General features: G+C 48.4%; 1 protein-coding gene across 1 annotated transcript in view; it reads left to right on the forward strand.

Moving 5' to 3' along the window:
- The window catches only part of GNA12 (G protein subunit alpha 12), a 107,148-nt gene that overhangs the window by 33,102 nt on the left and 55,008 nt on the right, over window positions 1-19,038 (forward strand). The window contains exon 2 of the mRNA XM_077758772.1: window positions 11,555-11,770. Within this exon, the coding sequence (XP_077614898.1) occupies window positions 11,555-11,770 (216 nt within the window). The remainder of the gene's footprint in view (window positions 1-11,554; window positions 11,771-19,038) is intronic.

Genomic DNA, 19,038 nt, shown 5'->3' on the forward strand with positions numbered 1-19,038 from the left:
TCTAGAGATATCTAGGCCAAGAGTTTCAGGCATCAGGATCCAGGAGTGCAGAGACCCAGAGGCAGAAGCAGCAAGGCCATGTGACAGTACCGAAGCCAACAGCAAGGGGAGAGGAGAAGGAAGAAGGTCAGAAACAACAGGGTTGGGTCATGTGGCACTTTCTGGGCCTCTTCAAGGACCTGGGCTCTTGTGCTGATGAGGACACTCTTGTATGGTTTGAGCAGGAAGTGCCATGAACTGGCCTATTTTGTGGGGTTGTTTGCTTTTTTTTTTTTATGAGTTTATTGATTTATTTAGAGAGAGAAAGAGTACGAACAGGGTAGGGGCAGAGAGAGAGAGGGAAAGAGAGAATCCCACTGTCCGCGCAGAGCCCTCTGTGGGGCTGGAACTCCCAAACTGTGGGATCATGACCTGAGCCAAAATCGCTTAATGGACTGAGCCACCCAGGCGCCTACACTGACATGTACTGATGTATTTTTGAAGGTGGCCTGGAGGGGACACGCACACGTGACCTGCATAACTTTTCCGTGGGCTGACGGCCTTGGAAGCCATGTGTGGCCCTAACTTCTTCTGCGTGGTGTTGGAGATCACCGCACCTGTCGTCCGCTTCTGTGGTCACGGAAGTGGTGGCATGTGAGTGAGAAGGAAGTGTACACACAGGTTCATGACATACACACTGAAGATGGTGGCGGCTGGCCCTTTGCCCGGTTATGCATGCTGATGAAGCCTGAGTTCAGGTTTTCAGCCACGGGAACTCTTTTGGTCTGGTCCACGAGGCTGGATGTGCGAACAGTGGTGCCCTCCGTCAGCTGCAGCTTGAGTCCAGAATGAAGGGAACCGGCCCGTAGCTCCTTTGTGGGGCTGGGAAGTCAGGCTGGGTGTCCCACCAGCTTTTTCTGAGGAGCCGAGTGCCGCCCTCCTGTGTCTGTCACACCCATTGCGTTCATGCCTGGACTGGACTTGAAAGGCTGCAGTCTCGGCAGTCTGGTGTGAGCCTGCCTCACGCTGATAGTGGATTATTGACCGGCCCACGTGCAGCCGGGGTGCCGATTATTTTCTGCAATGGCAAGTTTACTTTCTTTTAACTTTTCTCCAGTTAGTTTCGTAGCCAACCTCCAACTTCCCATTGGACAGTTTCAGAGGTAGGAATGAGAGCAGTCAGCGAGCTGGTGTGCCATCAGAGCGATCTGTCTTCCTCTGACACTTCATCCTAATGCCCCACTGCTTCCGGGGCCTTCTGTCTCCACAGATGAGAATTGCTGTTAATTCTGCCATCACATTCAAGGCTCTCCTGATGGGAAACTTCTAAGAACTCAGGCTAATGGGTTTTCATTTCTCTCTGCCTTGATTGGAGCTGATTTACTGCAAGTGCTCACTGATGTTCATTCTCTGATGGGAAGCAAAAGACTTCAGAAATTCAAGCATGTTTATTAACAATACTTTATTATTTTATCTATGTTTAACTCATTTTTATTGGTCATTTGATTTGTTTGGTTTATTCATGTCTTATCATTAATAGGACTTAGAGAAAAAAGAATGCTTCTATAAAAATTTTAGATGTATAGAAGTGAAATGTCTATTAATTTTCTTTTTTTTTTGACTTTGGGTTGGCAGAGTGTGTGTGTGTGTGTGTGTGTGTGTGTGTTTCCTAAATTTGCTTCATTTTCAGTTGCTAAGTATTGTGATTATCTTGGGGCCATGACTTAAAGATGGGACTAGTTAAATATTATTGTTTTAGAAAGAACCAAACAGACCAATTAAGAAAGCAATTTTAAGAAAATGAAAAATTATCAGCTAGAAATGTATAAATCAGTACAGCCATTCTGGAGAGAGAGGTTCAGTAATGTTTATTGAAAGCCTCAAAGTTGTGTGCATGCTTTTTGACCTGGAACTCCATAAAGTGATTTGGAGGAGCCTGTCACCAGAGACCAGGGAGGTGTGTGCAGATGTGCCTGGGCGGCCGGTCCCTGGTGCTGCCGTCACGCTCGCCATGCTCTGCAGACCCTTCAGATGGTTGGTTAGCAGTGAGGGGTGAGTTCTAGCCCATCCCATTTGCTGGGTTACTATGCAGCGGTCACAAATCCTGAAGCTTTGAAATAGTTCCTGACACGGGGAAATGTTTATGAGATATGGCTAGAAATGTTTTTGAAGATTTCTAAAATATTTATACACACAGAATGTAAAGAACGAACCTGATAACATTCTACGTGAACAACAGTCATTTCTAAATAGTAATGTTCTTGAGGATTTCATTTTCTTCTTAATGCATTTCTATGTTCACAAATTAAAAAAAATATTTTTGTGATCAGAAAGAAACAAATTCCATTTTAAGAAATGTTCCTGCATAGTGGTTGAGTCCAACAGAAGTATGCTGTGAGCTGCACATACGTACTGAGTCAACCACCTCAAGAGAGGTAAAAGAAAGAGAATTAATATATTTTGATAACCCAAAATATCAAAATGTTATCATTTCAACATGTAATCAGTATTAAAAAGTAAAAGATACTTACATTTATTTTTCATACTGAGTCTTTGAAATCTAGTATGTATTTCTAACCCCTCAGTTCAAACTGGCCACCCTTCTACCACTCAGTGGTGTGGTGGCCACGGGCCTCTCTGTTGGACAGAGCAGCCATCGAATGTTCTCATTCTGTGCTACTAAGGTGGTTCAAGTGAGTGGAAGGTTTTCACTGCTTAGAGAATAAGTACCATCCCAACTCCCCAAATTCTCTCTAATGGAGCCAGGCGTTAAGTGTATCCGGTACTTCCAAATGGTAATTACTGTTGTTTTCTTTTAATCTTCTAGAGAATACCAGAAACGTCAGGTCCCTGAAGGTCAGTTGATGTGGTATAGTCTTGGGTCCTGCCGTCAGCTGTGTGAACATCCACTCCTGCCTGTTCCCTCACTCTCCAATAAGCCCATAGACGTACAGAATATAGATACAAAACACAGCTTCAGAATCACAGAATCGCACTTCGCTGGCTGTGTGATCGAGCTTCAGTTTTTCTCATCTGTAAAATGGGATAGTAACTGTTCCCCTCACAGGGTTCAAAAGCTGAAAGATGCTGATGGGTTGTAGGCACATAACATGATGTCAGTCACATGGCAAGTACTTAGTATGAGAAACAGCCTTTGGATTGTTGCAAGAGCATGAATTGTGCACGTGTCTGTAATCTGCTCACCAGCCACCGCAATCTGAATTTAAAGCATTTGTGGAAAGATAGCATTTTCGTGACCTCTGGCCGCTGTTGGATCAGTACACCAGGGCCCCATGCCAGCGCAAGCTGTAAACAGTGGCACTTACTCAGGACCTGGACTGTGACCTGCACACCCGACCCCTGGACGAGTCAGCAGGCGGTCTTTGTGAAGCGTGTGGTGACTGCTCTCCGGGCCCATGTCTGGGGGCAGAAGGGTCCTGAGCGGCGTCCCCAGACCTCACCTTGCTGTCCAGGATGACCCTGGCCAATCGCCCGGGGTTGTGTTTCCTCAAATGCAGCCTGGTGGCACTGTCCCCCCAGGACGGTGGGTCACTGCTATCTCGCACCTCCTCCCTCAGCTGCTTCCCACTGTTACCTGTTCTTTCCCAAACCCAGTCCGTCCCGTTTGGAGTCCCAAGCCTCTGTTCAGCTCCATTAGATTTGAGATGGTAGAGGCACAGGAGAGGGCCAGGCCTCCCAGCACACCCTGCAGGAGTCCGGCCCGGTGGCCCTGAGTACACAGTAACAAGTACACATGACCATTGGAACCATGTGTGTGTGCATGCATGCGTGTGGACATGTGCGTCTATCTGTATACATCACGTGTACAGATCTCCTTTTCTAAAATTTTATTCTGAGAGAGAATCCCAAGCAGGCTCCGCACCACCAGCGGTAGGGCCCGATGCAGGGCCTGAACTCACAAACCAACCACAAGGTCATGGTCTGAGCTGAAATCCAGAGTCAGACACTCAACTGACTGAGCCACCCAGGTGCCCCGCATATATGTAGGTTTTCCTTTAACTAAAACAGAGTTTCTATGAAACACTCACTGTTATTATTTATAAGTTATTCAGATATTTACCATCATGTTCTATTTAGTTTTTTAAAAGCTTGCTACGTCATTTCACGATGAGTTTTGAACTGCACTGAATTTTGAATTTTGAAAGCACTGAATTAGCACATGAAGCTGTGTTACCTGTTTGTGGTGTTTATGGGACTTTTTCCCCCTTGGAATCCTATTTAGTATTTATTCTCAGATTTCTTTATTATTTTCTGTACTTGAACAGGAAGGCTTGCCCCCCCGCCATGTGCCAGTGCTTGTCTGTATAACATTTAGTGAATGTCGAGTCCAAGCGGGTTCCAGGGTATAGAGCCTCTCCCTTGAGAGAGAACAGGAAAAGCTGCTCTCTGCCTGGCTCTGGGAGGTGACCTCACAAGTCCCTGCTCTGCTGGCTCTTGAGCTCTGAGATGCAGCATGGATTTTCACATTCCAGTGGAGGAGATCTGAGGAATTCTGAACTGATGCTGACTTCCTTGTTTGTTTATGTATGTATTTTTGAGCTCTTAGGAGCACCCGCCTTCCCTGGGTGCCCAGAGAAGGCTCCAGAGGACAGTTTGCACTATCCTAAAGCCAGAGTTTCTCTGACTGTTCCATTTCCTGGAAGTTTCACCTTGGATTTCCCGTCCCATTAACTTTTTTTTAAATGTTTATTTATTTTTGAGAGAGAGAGCAGGGAAAGGGCAGAGAGAGAGGGAGACACAGAATCTGAAACAGGCACAGAGCCTGATGCGGGGCTTGAACCCCCATGAACCGTGAAATCATGACCTGAGCGAAGCCGATACTTAACTGACTGAGCCAGCCAGGCACCCCCCCATTAAATTTAATTTGTCTTCAACTTACCCAGGATCTCCCCCGTCCCAAGCTAGACCCTCCCCTGGACTCCCTTCTGGAGAACTGCATGGTGGTCTGGTTGTGTGTGCTGTCTGCGTTTGGGAGCGGCTCTCCTCTTCCCTGGGGGTGGCCTTCTGACTGCTCACCCCCACCTGCACCCGCCCCCTCCCCCCGACTGCACCTGCCTCCCCACTGCACTGCTCCTTTCCAGACACTTGCTTGTTTCCAGCTTTCTGCAGAGTAAATCCTCTACTCGCGACCTTTCTCCTGCCCCCGACTGTGCTGCTTCTGCCTATAGAAAGTTCTGGGGTAGGCACCACACTTACCACCTTTTTGGTTTAACCCCATTTCCCTAGTGCCGGTCTTTGCGTGAAGGATGAACTCTGCGGGTGGCTTTCCTGGAGCAGAGACGTGGGAGGAATGGCCTGTTCTGTTAGTGCGTCTGTCCCCTAAGTGCAAGTGCACGTGGGAGGGGGGCACTGTGGGGGCGGGGGGCCGGACAAAGACGAGGAGGAGACCGTCGTGTCTGTCCTGGAAGTACTAGGGCTCTGAGCACCGGGCCCATCGGCTCGCCACTTCCCTCCCTCATGTCTGGTCTGACCTCCAAGTTAGAAGCGCTCCTCCACTTCAGTTCCAGAGAGAAACTAAGGAGCCATCTGCCCTTGCTTGCTGGCCTCATTAAGTTAAAGAAATGTATCCTGTTTACATTTCTGGCAGCATTTCTTTTATTTGGATGGTGGCCAAAGGCAAACAACCCGGCCCTAGTGGGTTTAAAAAAAAAAAAGCTTTCCAAGCAGATACGCTGTTATCTGATTGGGTGCACATTCAGACCTTACCACGTTCCTAACCTAACTGTTTCGTTCTGTAGAAAAAGATAGTCTGATCTCCTATCATTTTAGGTCTGTCTCAGCTGTAGTATTTGTTGTGGGAAGATTTTGGTGCGGAATGACTGAAAAGATTTGTTTTGATTAGGGGCTAAACTAACAACATTGATTTTGAAATGCGATAACAGGATATGCCATTTTTGGTCTCCATCCAATAAAATTGGAAAAAAAAAAAAAAAACCCAAATCTACATCCCCAGCACAGGGAATCCGTTCTTGGATTAGAAGTTTCAACTGCTGGATTTAGAAGTTGTCTAAAAATGTACTCTGTGAACAGTTTAAAGTGTTACATAGTATCGAGATGAAGTCACCAAACTGCTTAAGACTTTTAACTGTTCGTATTAGGTAAGTGAATAAAATGTATGATTATCAAAAAATGAATAGTTGTGTAAGATTGTTACTGAAAGAACAATTAATGAGACAAGCAAATTGCCTTCTGCCTTATCTTTTCTTCTTTTTCTTACTGAGTATATATGGATTTTAGGACTTTCATGGCTTTGTATTCCAGGAAATAGGTCTTTGATTGGAACAGAATGAGGCAAGGTGCTAATTGTAGTATGCCTACTATATACTAGTATCTTTTAAGACCTTAGAGCTTTATACAATGATGGGGACATGTGTAACTATCGGTTCTGCAAAAGTGCAGTAAAATAGGACATTTCCAAAGACTTTATGCTCTCTCTAAAAAGGAAGAAAAAGTAGACTCCGGTTTTAGGCAGGTGTCCCAAAGTGGAAACCTCTCCTTGATCTCCGTTTTGGGTGTTCAGAACAAAGTTGGCAGACAGTAGTTGACTAGGATAAGCTTAAAAAGGCAAAAGACAGACATCTTTTTTCTTGATACCATCCTCCATATGAAGAGACTAAGATAGAGAAAACGGACTAGAGCTAACCGATGTAATTCAACGTTCATCAGCAGTTTTGTCAGTTGCCCTAGGTTTTTAAAGAGAAATAAGGAACGTTTTCTTCATGTCTGGGTGAAGTTCATTTGGACCGTTTCCAAGCTTGCCTGGGTGGTAGTGTGCAGGGGAACACAGGCTGCTTTTGGATAGCCCAGGGAGATTAAACCAAATAGCATTCTCCCCAGTAATTAGGGAAGGCCTGGTTTGTGCAGTGTTGAAGCAGTCTTGGAAATGATCACTCAGGCTTCCAAGTCCATTTTGATTCCCTGCCTTCATCTCTGACGCATAAAAATGAAACCCCGGGTTCCAGTTTACTGTGTGAGTGAGGATGTGCTCCACGTCAGGCTGGACTTTCTGACGTAAGAAGGGCACTGTGTGTCTGACCGCATTTCCTGAGTTGAACTTGCGTAGGCTGGACTGTCAGGAGTGGTGGGTGGGTTGGTCAGCTGCNCAGGACCATGAGGAGTCTTTGTCTGGTTTCTACAAGTGTGCTGTGGCCCCGCACCCAGAACCTCACCAGAGAGATCTCTTCTGCCTCCTCTGTACTCAGATATTTTTGGTCATGCATAATGTGGAGAATGTGAAACATCTTTTGTTTTCTTGAGGTCTTAAAGCTTTTCAGTGCTGTCCTTTTGGCCAGGTGGGAGTTTGGTGTGAAGTTGTTGGGAAGTGGGGAGATGCGAAGGACCCAGAGGCAGGAATGGGGTGGTTGAAACCCAGAGGAGGGAGAGCTAGGACTTGTTCAAGTCCTGTTTTTCCTCTGGGTGGGTTCTAATCCACTGCTGCCAGGTTGAAATTAACCTGCACCTCAGGACCATCATTTGAGACCCATCCATCTCACTTTTCCTACTAATGTCTCTTCTGCCAGGTGAAGCTTCCCTTTCCACACCGCAAAATTGGAAGTTTTACTGTCATGGCTGCTAGTTAACTTTTTAAAAAACGTTTTGAGGGTGCTGGGTGGCTCAGTTGGTTAAGCGTCTGATTGGATTTCGGCTCAGGTTATGATCTCACAGTCTGTGAGTTTGAGGCCTCCAAGTCAGACTCCATGCTGACAGCACAAAGCCTGCTTGGGATTCTCTCTCTCCCTCTCTCTATGCCCCTCCCCCAGTCAGTCTTGCATGCTCGCTCTCCCAAAAATAAATAATAAACCTAAAATAATAAAATTAAAAAATTTTTATTTTTAAATAATTGTAGATTCCCAGGCATTTGCAAAGATAGCAGAGGAGAGGTATCACAGTTTTCCCTAGTGGTTACATTGTCTAGAACTGCAGTATGCTATCACGACCAGGAAGTAGATAGTGGGTGTGTGTGTGTGTGTGTGTTTAGATCCTCCAGCTATCCTGGAACTGTCCACCCCCACTTCCCCCACCCCCCACCTCGCTCCTGCTTCCTCTGCCGTTCCCAATCCCTGGCAGCCACAAATTTGTGTTCTATCTTTATAATTTTGTCACTTCAAGAATAGCCTATAAACGGAATCACATAGTGTGTGATCTTCTGAGATTGGCTTTTTTTTACTCAGTGTAATTTTTTTGAGCACTGTCCAGGTTGTTGCCGGAATCAAGTGTTCATTCCCTTTTACTGCCATGTCCTGTTTCCTGGTATGGGGGCCCCACGGCGTGTGACCATTTGTCTATTGAAGGACTTTGGTGCTGTTTCCAGCTCTAGGCTGTTATGAATAAAGCTGCTATGAACATTCTTGCACAAGTTTCTGTGCAGATGTAAATTCTCATTTCTCTGATTTCAGTGCCCAGGAGTGAGATTGCTGGATTTTATGATAAAGGTTTAATTTTTTTTCAATGTTTATTCTTGAGCAAGAGGGAGATAGAGCATGAGCAGAGGAGGGTCAGAGAGAGGCAGACACAGAATCTGAAACAGGCTTCAGGCTCTGAACTGTCAGCACAGAGCCCAACATGGGGCTCGAACTCAAGAACTGTGAGATCATGACCTGAGCCGAAGTCGGACGCTTAACCAACTGAGCCACCCAGGCGCCCCAGGTTTAATTTTTTAAGAAACCAGAAAAGTTTTCCAGAGTGGGGGGTTATGCCATCTGACATCCCCACCAACAACGTGTGAGAGATTAAATACCTCTGTGCCCTCACTACCTTTTGGTGTTGTCACTGGTTTTATTGTTTGTTTGTTTCAGCTGTTTTCATAGTGTGTTGTGGTATCTTTTGTCTTAACTCACTTTGCCCTGGTGGCTGGTGATTGTGAGCATCTTGTCTCTCACCTGCTCGTTTGCTGTCTGCATGTGCTTTCTGGCAAAACATGTCACCATGCCTTCTGCCCACTTGCTAACTGGATTGTTTTTCCAACTGTTGAGCTTTGAGTGTTCTTTATAAATTCTAGATAGGAGTCCTTTGCCTCCTGGTCCACACAGCGTCTTTTCAGCCTCTTAAGAGAGTTTTTTGCAGAGCACAATTTTGATTTTGATGAAGTCCAGTTTCTTGATGTTTTCTTTTACAAATTATGCATTTTGTCATCTAAGAACTATCCACCAAGCTGTAGATCTGAAGATTTTCTCCTATGCTCTAGTTTTATGTTTTGAGTTTATTCTGTATAAATGTGAGGGTGAAGGTCAGGGTTCTTTTTTCCATTGCCTGTGGATGTCTCATTGCTCCAGCATCATTTGTTGAAAAGGCTGTTCTTCCCCTCTGTAATTGAATGTTTATAAAAATCAATGGGCCATACTTATATGGGACCATCTCTGGGTTGTTGCTGATGTTCAGTTGATTTATGTTTCTGTTCCTGTTCCTTCATCAATACCACACAGTCTTGATTACCACAGCTATATAGTAAGTGTTGAAATTGAGTAGGATGACTCTTTTCACTTAGTTTTTCTTTTTCTAAATTGTTGCAGCTAATCTAGTACCTTTCCAAAAATTTTAGGGTAGATACACACACACACACACACACACACACACACATACACAATATTCAACACATATCCAAATTCATACCCATAAAAGATCTTGCTGAGATTTATAGAAATTGTGTTAGACTTGTATATCAATTTAGAGAGAATTAATATTTACTATTTTGAAATTTCCAATCCATGAATATGGTATTCCCCTCCATTTACTAGGTTTACTTTGGTTTCTTTCAACAACATTTTGTTGTTTTCAACATACAAGTCCCATACATGTTTTATATGACTTCTGCTTTCTTAGCGATTGTTAATTTTGCATTTTAAATTATAGTTTCCACATGTTTATTACTAGTAAGTAGAAAGACAGCCAACTTCTGTGGGTTAATTTTACACTGAGCGACCTTGCTGAGTGAATTCATGGGGAAGTGTTTTTTTGGTAGAGTCCTTGGAATTTTTCACATAGACCATCATTTCATTTCATCTGCAAATAGACTTAGTTTTATTTTTTTCCTCTCGCTGATCTTTATACCTCATATGTCTTTATCTTACCATTATTGGCTAGAACTACCAGTTCTGTATTGATTGCCACCACTGAAAGTGGGCAGCCTTATCTTGTTCCCAATTTTAGAGGAAAGGATTCTGTCTTTCACTGTTAATTATGACATTAGCTGTTGGTTTTTGTGAGTCTTCTTGAAGTTGAGGAAGTTATCTATTCCTAGTTTTCTGAGCATTTTTATGGTGAGTGGGTATTAATTGTTTTAATTCATAGGTGTGTTTCCCTAGCTAGATTCTGAGTTTGTGCAAATCGGACTCTGCTTCATAAACCTTTTGTTTACCCACAGTGCCTATAAGCATTGAACATGTGTTTGTGGATCAGTAGAAATGGGCCTGGTTATGGATGGCAGATGAGTATGAGCCCCAAGGATGGAACTTATAGAAACATCTCTCACCAGACAGTCCTGCTCTAGGCCTGGGGGGCAAACTGCAGCTACTCTTTATGGTCCCCGTTACCATTCTGCTCAGTGGTTCAAGGCAGAAATGAAAGTTGTAGGCACCAAACATGCTGTAACAGGGATACAAGGAAGGCACAATCGATGAGTCCACTCTGACCCATGTTGGAAGTGAAACTTCTTAGGGTAGCTGCCAACTGAGAACCACTGAGCTATACGGATTAACTGGGGGAATTGTATGTTATGTGACTTCTATCCACTAAAGCTGTTTTGTTTTGTTTTGTTGTTGTTGTTGTTTTAAAAGCAAGTGCCCAGTGGCAGTGAGGTCCTGGTGTTCTCTGTGCGGGGGGACATGTTACTGCCCCCTGTCATTCTGGGTCCCACCAGACCACTCTGAGTCCGTGAAGGCTTTTCCAGACGGGCCCCCTGCTGGTCTTTGCCCACCGCAAGATTCACAGTGCAGAGCGCTCCGTGGGCCCCCTCAGAAGAACCCAGATACTTGCTTCGATACGGTGTGGCTAATAGGGAAGCGCTAGCATAAGAATGACAAACTGGACCTCCATACTGCCCAGTGGGGCTATGTTCCCCAGGCTGGATGCCTACTTGAGTTGAGGCCGTTTCTCCATCCCCTTTCTTACCTGGCTGTGAGGTAAAAAGGTGGCCAGGAAACTCACTCTATTTTTAACAGTGAAGTACTCAGCCAAGTAATGAAAACCAGCGTCTCATCATCACTAACAGTAGCGGTATCAAATCTAGGACACGCCCACTGGCCCTCTTTTGGGGGGCAGGCCACTCGACTTGTGGTTTGGTCCTGTCTCGTAATGACTGGCCACCTGTTGGTGCCTCGCCCACACACGTTAGGCTTTCAGGCCATCGTGTCCTCCTGTCATTGAGAAGCTGCCAGGTTTCGGCAAGTTGAACCATGGGTGTCCGGACCAAATAAAGTAGGAGACAGACCCTGGTTGACAGCCTGTGAGTTTGCTGCCAGATGAAGGGCGGATGACGGTCGATGCCCTTGCTGAGGCTCTCTGTCGTGATGCGGCCTTGGGAGCATAATTAACCCTTTCTGTCTCTCTTATCTCCTAGGGCTCCAGGGTCCTGGTTGATGCACGAGACAAGCTGGGCATCCCGTGGCAGTTTTCGGAAAATGAGAAGCACGGAATGCTCCTCCTGGCCTTTGAGAACAAGGCGGGGCTGCCCGTGGAGCCTGCCACCTTCCAGCTGTACGTCCCTGCTCTGCGCGCTCTCTGGAGGGACTCTGGCATCAGGGAGGCTTTCAGCCGCAGGAGCGAGTTCCAGTTGGTGAGTGCACCTCTCCCAGGCTGCACGATCGTGTGGCACCTAGCTGGGTTTGACCCTCAGGAGGAGTTCCCTAAAAACTGTCAAAGTACAGGCAGGCTGCAGGTTGCTGTAAATCCTAATATTCAACACCACCAATCAAAAACACACCCTGGAGGCAAATGAAGTTATCTAAGTGGTTCAGCAGGGGCAAAATTGATTCAGTCTGGCTAAGTAAGTGTTGTCTTCAAGAAGTACAAAGGAATCTTAAAATCCTGAAGTTCGCTGTAACTCATGGAGCTTAAGATGTTTCGGTGGTGGTAGTGGTGGTGGTGGTGGTGGTGGTGGTGGTAAATTATCATCTCCTTCAAACTGCTTTCTGGCTTGTCCTGTGCAGCTCTTGGCTGGCGGGTCATGACTGGTTCCTTCCAGATCAACTGGTTGGGAGCTAATCTGAACTGTCCACTTGCTTTCTTTGGGTTGTTGCCTTCCGTTTTAATGTCCGAAAGTTTCAAAATATGCCTGGTGTCTTTGGCGTTTAGATTAAGACATGTATGTTTAGATTTTGGCTTTTTCACCATAGACGGAGCTCTAGGTCGCCCCTGTAGCGGGAGTAGCTGCGTCCGCCTGCCCGCCCACACGCGGGGGCCCTTGCCGCCTCCCCCCTCCCCCATGATCTGGGACCCTGGATTTTGAACCACCAGTCCCTCCCTTTCTTGTAAACAGTATGTACTTGTAAACAGTTCTGTCTGTTTTCAAACTCTATATAAGTGGTTTCACACCAAATACATTCTTCTGTAACTTGCGATTTGGGAATTCACTCATGTTGCTGGCGTGGCCGTGGTCCTTCATTTTCCCTGCAGCCATCTGTCCACTGTGGGACTGAACAGGACCCGGCCGTTCTCTCATGGGTGTGCGTCGGAGTTTCTTTCCGTGCTTTGCCATCGCACACAGAACTGCTGTGGTCTCTGGCATGTGTCTCCAGACGCACGTGTTCAGGGGTTTCATTGGGTGTGGGGAGGGTTGCCCAGGCAGCGGGCGCATGCACTTCCAAATAGACCAGATGCGGCAGGCCGTTTGCCCGGGCAGTGGTGCCTATGATGTGTCTCCCAGCTGCAAGGGGTCCCTGTTAGCCCTCATCCTTGCTGATACCATGTTACCCGACTTTGAAACTCGTACCAGGAGCTCTTTGTGGTGTAATTGACATTTCCCTGATTATGTTTATCGGCTCTGTGTGTTTTCTGGGATACGCCTATTCGCCTATTCGTGCTTTTTTGCCAATTTCTTTCTAACGAGTTCTTTGTATTTCTCTCATGTGTTTGAACGGTCCTGATGTGGCCTGCCTGGTACTTTTTTCCATTCAGTTCCATATGCCCCTATGGCTGGTCCAGCCATAGCCATAGCACAGCTGTCAGGACCCAGACACTCGTGTTGGTTCCATAATGTGAATGAGACTACAGACCTTATTCTGATTCCATGGTTTTCCCACTGGGGACTTTGCTGTGTGCCAGCACCCGGCTCGGGGCCCCGCATTGCCCTCATCTGCAGCCAGTGATGGTCCTCCAACTTCCCTTGGTCTCTCTGACCTTGGCAGTGGTAAGAGCGCCCATCAGTTATTTTGTGGAATGCCCCTACTTGGGTTTGTCTGCTATTTCCTCCTTGTCAGGATGAGATTATGTGTTTTTTGGCAAGAAAACTGCAGAAGTGACGGAGTGCCCACTGATGGTGACGCAAGCCTTCGTGGCTCAGTGAAGGCCGTGTCTGCTGGGTTTCTCTGCTGTCACATCGCCGGTACTATCAAATATTCAGGGATGAGGTGATGTCGATGTCCTGTTACCACTCGAGCTTTTGCCCACTCGCCTTAATACCCATCAGTGGGTCCTACAGCGGACATTTCTCACCTTGACATTCTTGTTCAAGTTAACTTCAAAAATGAAGGTGGAACAGTCTAAAGAACCGGAAGATGGCGTTGTCGCAGAAGGAAACCTTAATCTTCTAAAGGGTAGGAATATCAGGAACAACTCGGGAAGACCGTATCTACGTGTAACATTGTGGTTTAAGTCTTTGTCCCTATAAAGAAGGCAGAAATTGCTACTGTCAGTTGAGAGTTTGCCAGAGAGGCAGCCGTAGGCATCCACAGCTGATTACTTACAGCTCATGTTTGGTAAGCCTTCCGTCCGGAAGGGTGGTGTGGGGGCTGGTTTGGCCAGACTCCTGTCTGCCTTGTTCCATGGGGGCAGTGATGTTGAGCTAGAGGGGCCTCCCAGCTGAGGAAGTCAAGGCCTTGGGCTGCTGGGAAGGACACGGAGGCGAGCCTCAGAGCGCGTGGCTCGCCCGGCCGGTCTTCACGGTCACTGCTGCGAGGAACTTGGGCCTCAGAAGCCAGGCTGCTCATCTCTCACTCTGTTCATTCATTCACCACTTAGGGGGCACCTTCTGTGTACTGGACACCGTGTGAGAGGCTGGGGATACAGCTGTCATGAGACCGACCGAGGCCCCATGATCTGGCCCTCACCTCGGCGTGGGGTCAGGGAAAGCTGGGGCAGGGTGGGTGCTGCTCTCTGTCTCTGCCTCATCTTCCCAGCAGCCAGGCTCCCTGGAGACATGGTGCCTGAGAGGTGTGCTCTTCAGAGCGCTTGTGTCTGCTCCACGGCCGCCTGACCGGGGGCAGCAGTCCCTAGGTTTGGTTTACCAGGTAGTAGGTATGTGTGGTTTTTCTTCTCTTTGTTTGTTTGTTTGTTTCTGAGAGGGAGACAGGGCATGAGCAGGGGTGGGTGGACAGAGAGAAGATCCAAGGCAGGCTGTGTGCTAATGGCACGGAGCTCCATGCAGGGCTCACACTCATGAACCATGAGGTCGTGACCTGAGCCAAAACCAGTTGCTCAACCAACTGAGCCACTCAGGCGCCCCAGGTGTTTGTTTGCTTGGTTGTTTTTCAAAAAATTTTAACACTTATTTGAAAGAGAGAGAGAGCGAGCATGAGTGAGCATTGGAGAAGGGGCAGAGAGAGGGAGACAGAGGATCCAAAGCAGGCCCCAAACTGTGAACACAGAGCCCAACATGGGGCTCGAACCCATAAACCATGAGATCATGACCTGAGCTGAAATCAAGAATCTGCTGCTTAACCAGCTGACCTGCCCGGTGCCCCCATATTGGTTATTCTTATACTTTGTACTTTTCTTTGTGTTTTTTTATAAAAATTAGTGGGGTGCCCAGCTAGTTTAGGTGGGTGAGCGTCCGAGCCTTGATTTCACCTCCGGTCATGATCCCATCGTCATGGGGTCGAGCACTGCTTTGGGCTCCACACCGAACTTGGGATTTTCTCCCCCCACCTCTAAAATTAAAAAACAACGAAGTAATCAGAGCATCTTCCTGAAATGAGTGGACAGTAGGCCTTCATGGTCATTATTGCCAATGCGTGCAGTCAGGGCCTACCATGAGGAGCAAAAGCTGCTCCGTGCGCATGGCCAGCCGTCCCCCACCATCTGCACTCCCACCTTGTCCCCCTCTCCTCTGGGGACCTTTCTTAGTGTCACAGCCTTTCCAGGGTGACACTTCATCAACTTGGCGTTCTTTTCTTTTCTCTTTTCTTTTTTTCTCTTCTTTTCTTTTTTTTCTCTTCTTTTCTTTTCTTTTCCTTTTCTTTTCTTTTGTCTTCTTTTCTTTACTTTGAGAACTGCTGTCCCCCAGGTGTTAGACTGTTCCTGTCCCCTCTGCCCTCCAGTCCAGGCAGAGGCAGACACAGAGGAGGAAGGAGAAAGGCCAAGTCTGGTGACTGCCATGTGAGGGCCCTTCCTCCTTGGGGGAGAGCAGGGTGGGCATGCAGCCCGGGTCTCTTCCCGCTCCAAAGAGGAGACCACCTGGCCCTTCTTTGTGGTCCCTGAGATCGACTGCCAGTCAGACACGGAACCTCATAACCTCTGCAGCTCAAAAACAAAGTGCATAACGGCGCTATAGTAGCTCTTATCTTTCAAAACGCATGTAAGTAAGACGTGGCAAGGCAAACCGATAGGTTTTCCTCATAGGTGTAACGAATATAAATATCATCTATACCTATGAGCTTTCTCTAACTAAAGAGAATTTTGGATTTTTAAGTGATTTTGCAAATTATGCACTAACTAATGTGTTTGTAATACAGAATATGGGTAATGAATTCACAATTTATTTCCTTTCCATTGCATCTTTGAATTTAGGGTCTCGTTCGTTAGAACAGTACAGCAAAGGTGCACACATTGTCTCCTGTGTGTAAGTTCCACCCTGACAGTGCCCGTGAGTTTGCACATCGTGGTCCTTGCTGGGCCACGTGGCAGGCTCATCCTCCATCAGCCCCTCAGCCTTCTGGGCACTGTGCTGAGGTCGAGTCCTCTATCTGTTCTGAATGCTGATGATACAGACACATACACGAACAAATAATTACAATTAAGTGTGCCAAGAAATAAAACTGAGGAAGATATAGGCTACATTAGGCCTAAGGGAGGAAGTCTGCAATTCTAGCCTGGCCGGCAGGGGTGAGGGGAGGTGTTGATGGAGGAGATTTGTAAAGATGGGCCTTGGGTGGGGGGGGGCATTCAGCAGACATGCTGGACTGTGAGGCGCCGGGGAGCATCTCGGTGCCTTCCTTGGCATTGCCCTCTCTCCTGCTCGGGCTCTTAGCTTCCCCTGAGGTTACCAGGCTGTGGCTGCAGAACAGGGTCTCGCCAGCATAGCCACCGTGGGAGCAGGGATGAGACCCGGCTGGGGTGGGGGGGGTCCGTGCAGGCGCCAGTCTGTCCACCCCATCCCAGCCCTGACAAGGGGCAGTCCTGAGCAGGCAGGACCCCACAAGTCACAGAGCCAGTGCCGTCTTCTCCTGCACGACGCTTTGCTCCTTATGTAGTCCATCTCGTCCTCATCACTGCCTCCCCCTGCCCCGTACCCGTGCTGTGTGAGCAGCCAGGGACCCCACCAGGTCCCCAGCTGCCTGACTTAATGGAGCCGGCCGCTGCCTTCCGCGGTGCGCTCGAGATGGTGGCCGATCGGCTCCTGGCACGACTTGGGGTACCCTCTTTCTCTCAGAGGACTGGACGGTCCCGGGAGTCTCCATGTGGCCTCCCATTGTGAGCCCAGCATCTGTGCAGATGGTGGGGAGGCCCCACGGGTGGATGTGCCACACGCGCACAGGACGGTTCATGGTTCACGTTGACTGTGAATGCTCGACACGCCCTTCCTGTCCTTGTTTCAGAGGGACAGGGCCCTGCATGGCATTGGGAGTGTCTTCCGTCTCCTGATTTGGAAGACGGGATTGAAGGCTCCCACAGGGGAGCACATTCCTGCTGGCTACCGGACTTTCTGGATTCCTGGAAATGAAAGGATTCTGCTTAGCACGGAGGTTTCTTTTTCCCCTGTCATGTGTAAAGGAAGTGAGTCTTCTGACATCACCAGGTGTAGCTCAGAGAGGCAGGCTGAACTGTAGATGCACAGGACAGCTTTTTGTCACATGCGTGTGCGTGGGTGCTGCTCCTGAAGGTCCACTGAAAGTGACGTTTTAGGAGGGAAATGACCCTGTGGCTTCGGGTAGTTTTATACCATATACTAGCATATAGTTTATAATTTTATATTTTCTACTAACCATCGAAAGAATCACTGGAACCAGCAGCCAAGCACCTGACATAAAACCCACACGTGTGGTGCTCAAATTCTGTGGCTCCTGGGGAGTCAGACTGACCGCATCGGCATGGTCTAGGTTGGCATTGCCTCGCCACCTGTTCCTCCCGCCCCTTGCTGTGTGGATGCGAACTGTGGAAGGGATGTAGAGACTCAGTTTATAAGCTCTCGGGCTTGGAATGCCTCTTGGGCGAGGCCCTAGGAGAAAGCAGTGCCCCACATCCTCCTTGGCGTTCTTGAAGCCATGTGCTCCTTACATCATTTTAAAAAAAGAATGGACCCACCCCCTTTCAAAAAGGCTGGACTCCCCAGGTTACCCCTCCCGAGCTTTCTCAGTTAGCCTTTGAAGCCTTCGAGAGCCAGGCCAAAAGGAGGACGAGGTGCTTTGTAGTCATGGTAACTTTTGGTAGGTTCGAGTGCGCCCAAGCCCAGGGGACCGCCGGTGATGGGCGCAGCCTTTTGCCCCCAGCGCTTCCTCCTGGGGGGACGCATACTCTGCAGTCTGGCGGTTCCCTGGTAGCTGGTCAGTCAGCAGTAAGACCCGAGACAGCAGCGTGCCCAGTGAACAACAGGTCACGTCTGCGGGCCATCTGGGGAGGACACAGCACTTGGCGTGCTGTGTCCAAAAGCCCCGTGGCTGGGCTGCCGTGTCTTTGCTGCCTGCACTCTAGCCAGGCTGCCGGATGTCTGCTGGGGTCCTTTCACTATTTTCTCTCTGCTCTCAAGATGCCCTTCAGTCATGATTTTCTAAAAAAGCTGTTACAGGAGGTTCCAGACCAGAGGGAGGCAAGAGGGCCCCCGGCAGGTGCGCAAGTGCAGTGCCCATGGCGCGTGGTGTTCCTTGCAGTGCACGATGGGGCCTTCCATAGAACTTTCTGCTCTCAGGACGTGGTCCCCTGCTGTTGGTGGCAGATGCGGAGTGCTCCTGGGTGTCCGCTACTGCTGCGACCTTGGGTTTTGCATGGCAGGAAACCCCAGACAGGAGGCACTGCCTTCTCCCGTCTCATGTCAGAAGTGGCGGGACAGCCAGTCCAGGGACGGCAGCTAGGGCCTGTGTGCAGGCCCTTCCGGTGACCTTGCACAGGGTGCCTTTGCTGGATGTTTGCCCCAGACGGCAGCAGGAGGAGGGTGCAGAGGAGCAGTCCGACGTCCCCGTAAGTCACACCTGCAGGGGAGGCCGCTGCACACGGCCCTCAGCGGCCTGCTGTTACTGACGGAGACACAGCTGCCTGCACCAGGTGCCCTCTGGGACATCTCTGCCTCGAGGATGATGGGGTGGGGCGGGAGGTAGTGCTTTGAGTGGAGGCCAGCGAGGGAGAGCTGGGTCTGTAAGTTACTTAACTCTCTGGTTTAGAGCGAGGAAACCATCAGAAGAGCATGTGATGTAATAACTCCATCAGGTGCGTGGCTGAGCTTCCGTCTCATGTGGTTTTCCTAGCTGTACGGACGCATTCATTGAGCAGGTGCCTGCGGAGAAACCGTAGCATGCACATGACACATGTGGCTGACTTCCTGAGAAGAGGAGACAGTCGTGTGTGCTACCCATGTGTGTTAGAGGAAAACAAGTGGGACCTGGGATGGAGAATGTGGGGGGGGGGACCTGGGGTGGAGAAGGTGGAGGGACCTGAGAGAGAGAATGGGGGGGGACC

This window comes from Crocuta crocuta, unplaced genomic scaffold (genome assembly GCF_008692635.1).
Source record: "Crocuta crocuta isolate KB4526 unplaced genomic scaffold, BGI_CrCroc_1.0 scaffold273, whole genome shotgun sequence".
In the NCBI taxonomy this organism is placed as follows: domain Eukaryota; kingdom Metazoa; phylum Chordata; class Mammalia; order Carnivora; family Hyaenidae; genus Crocuta; species Crocuta crocuta.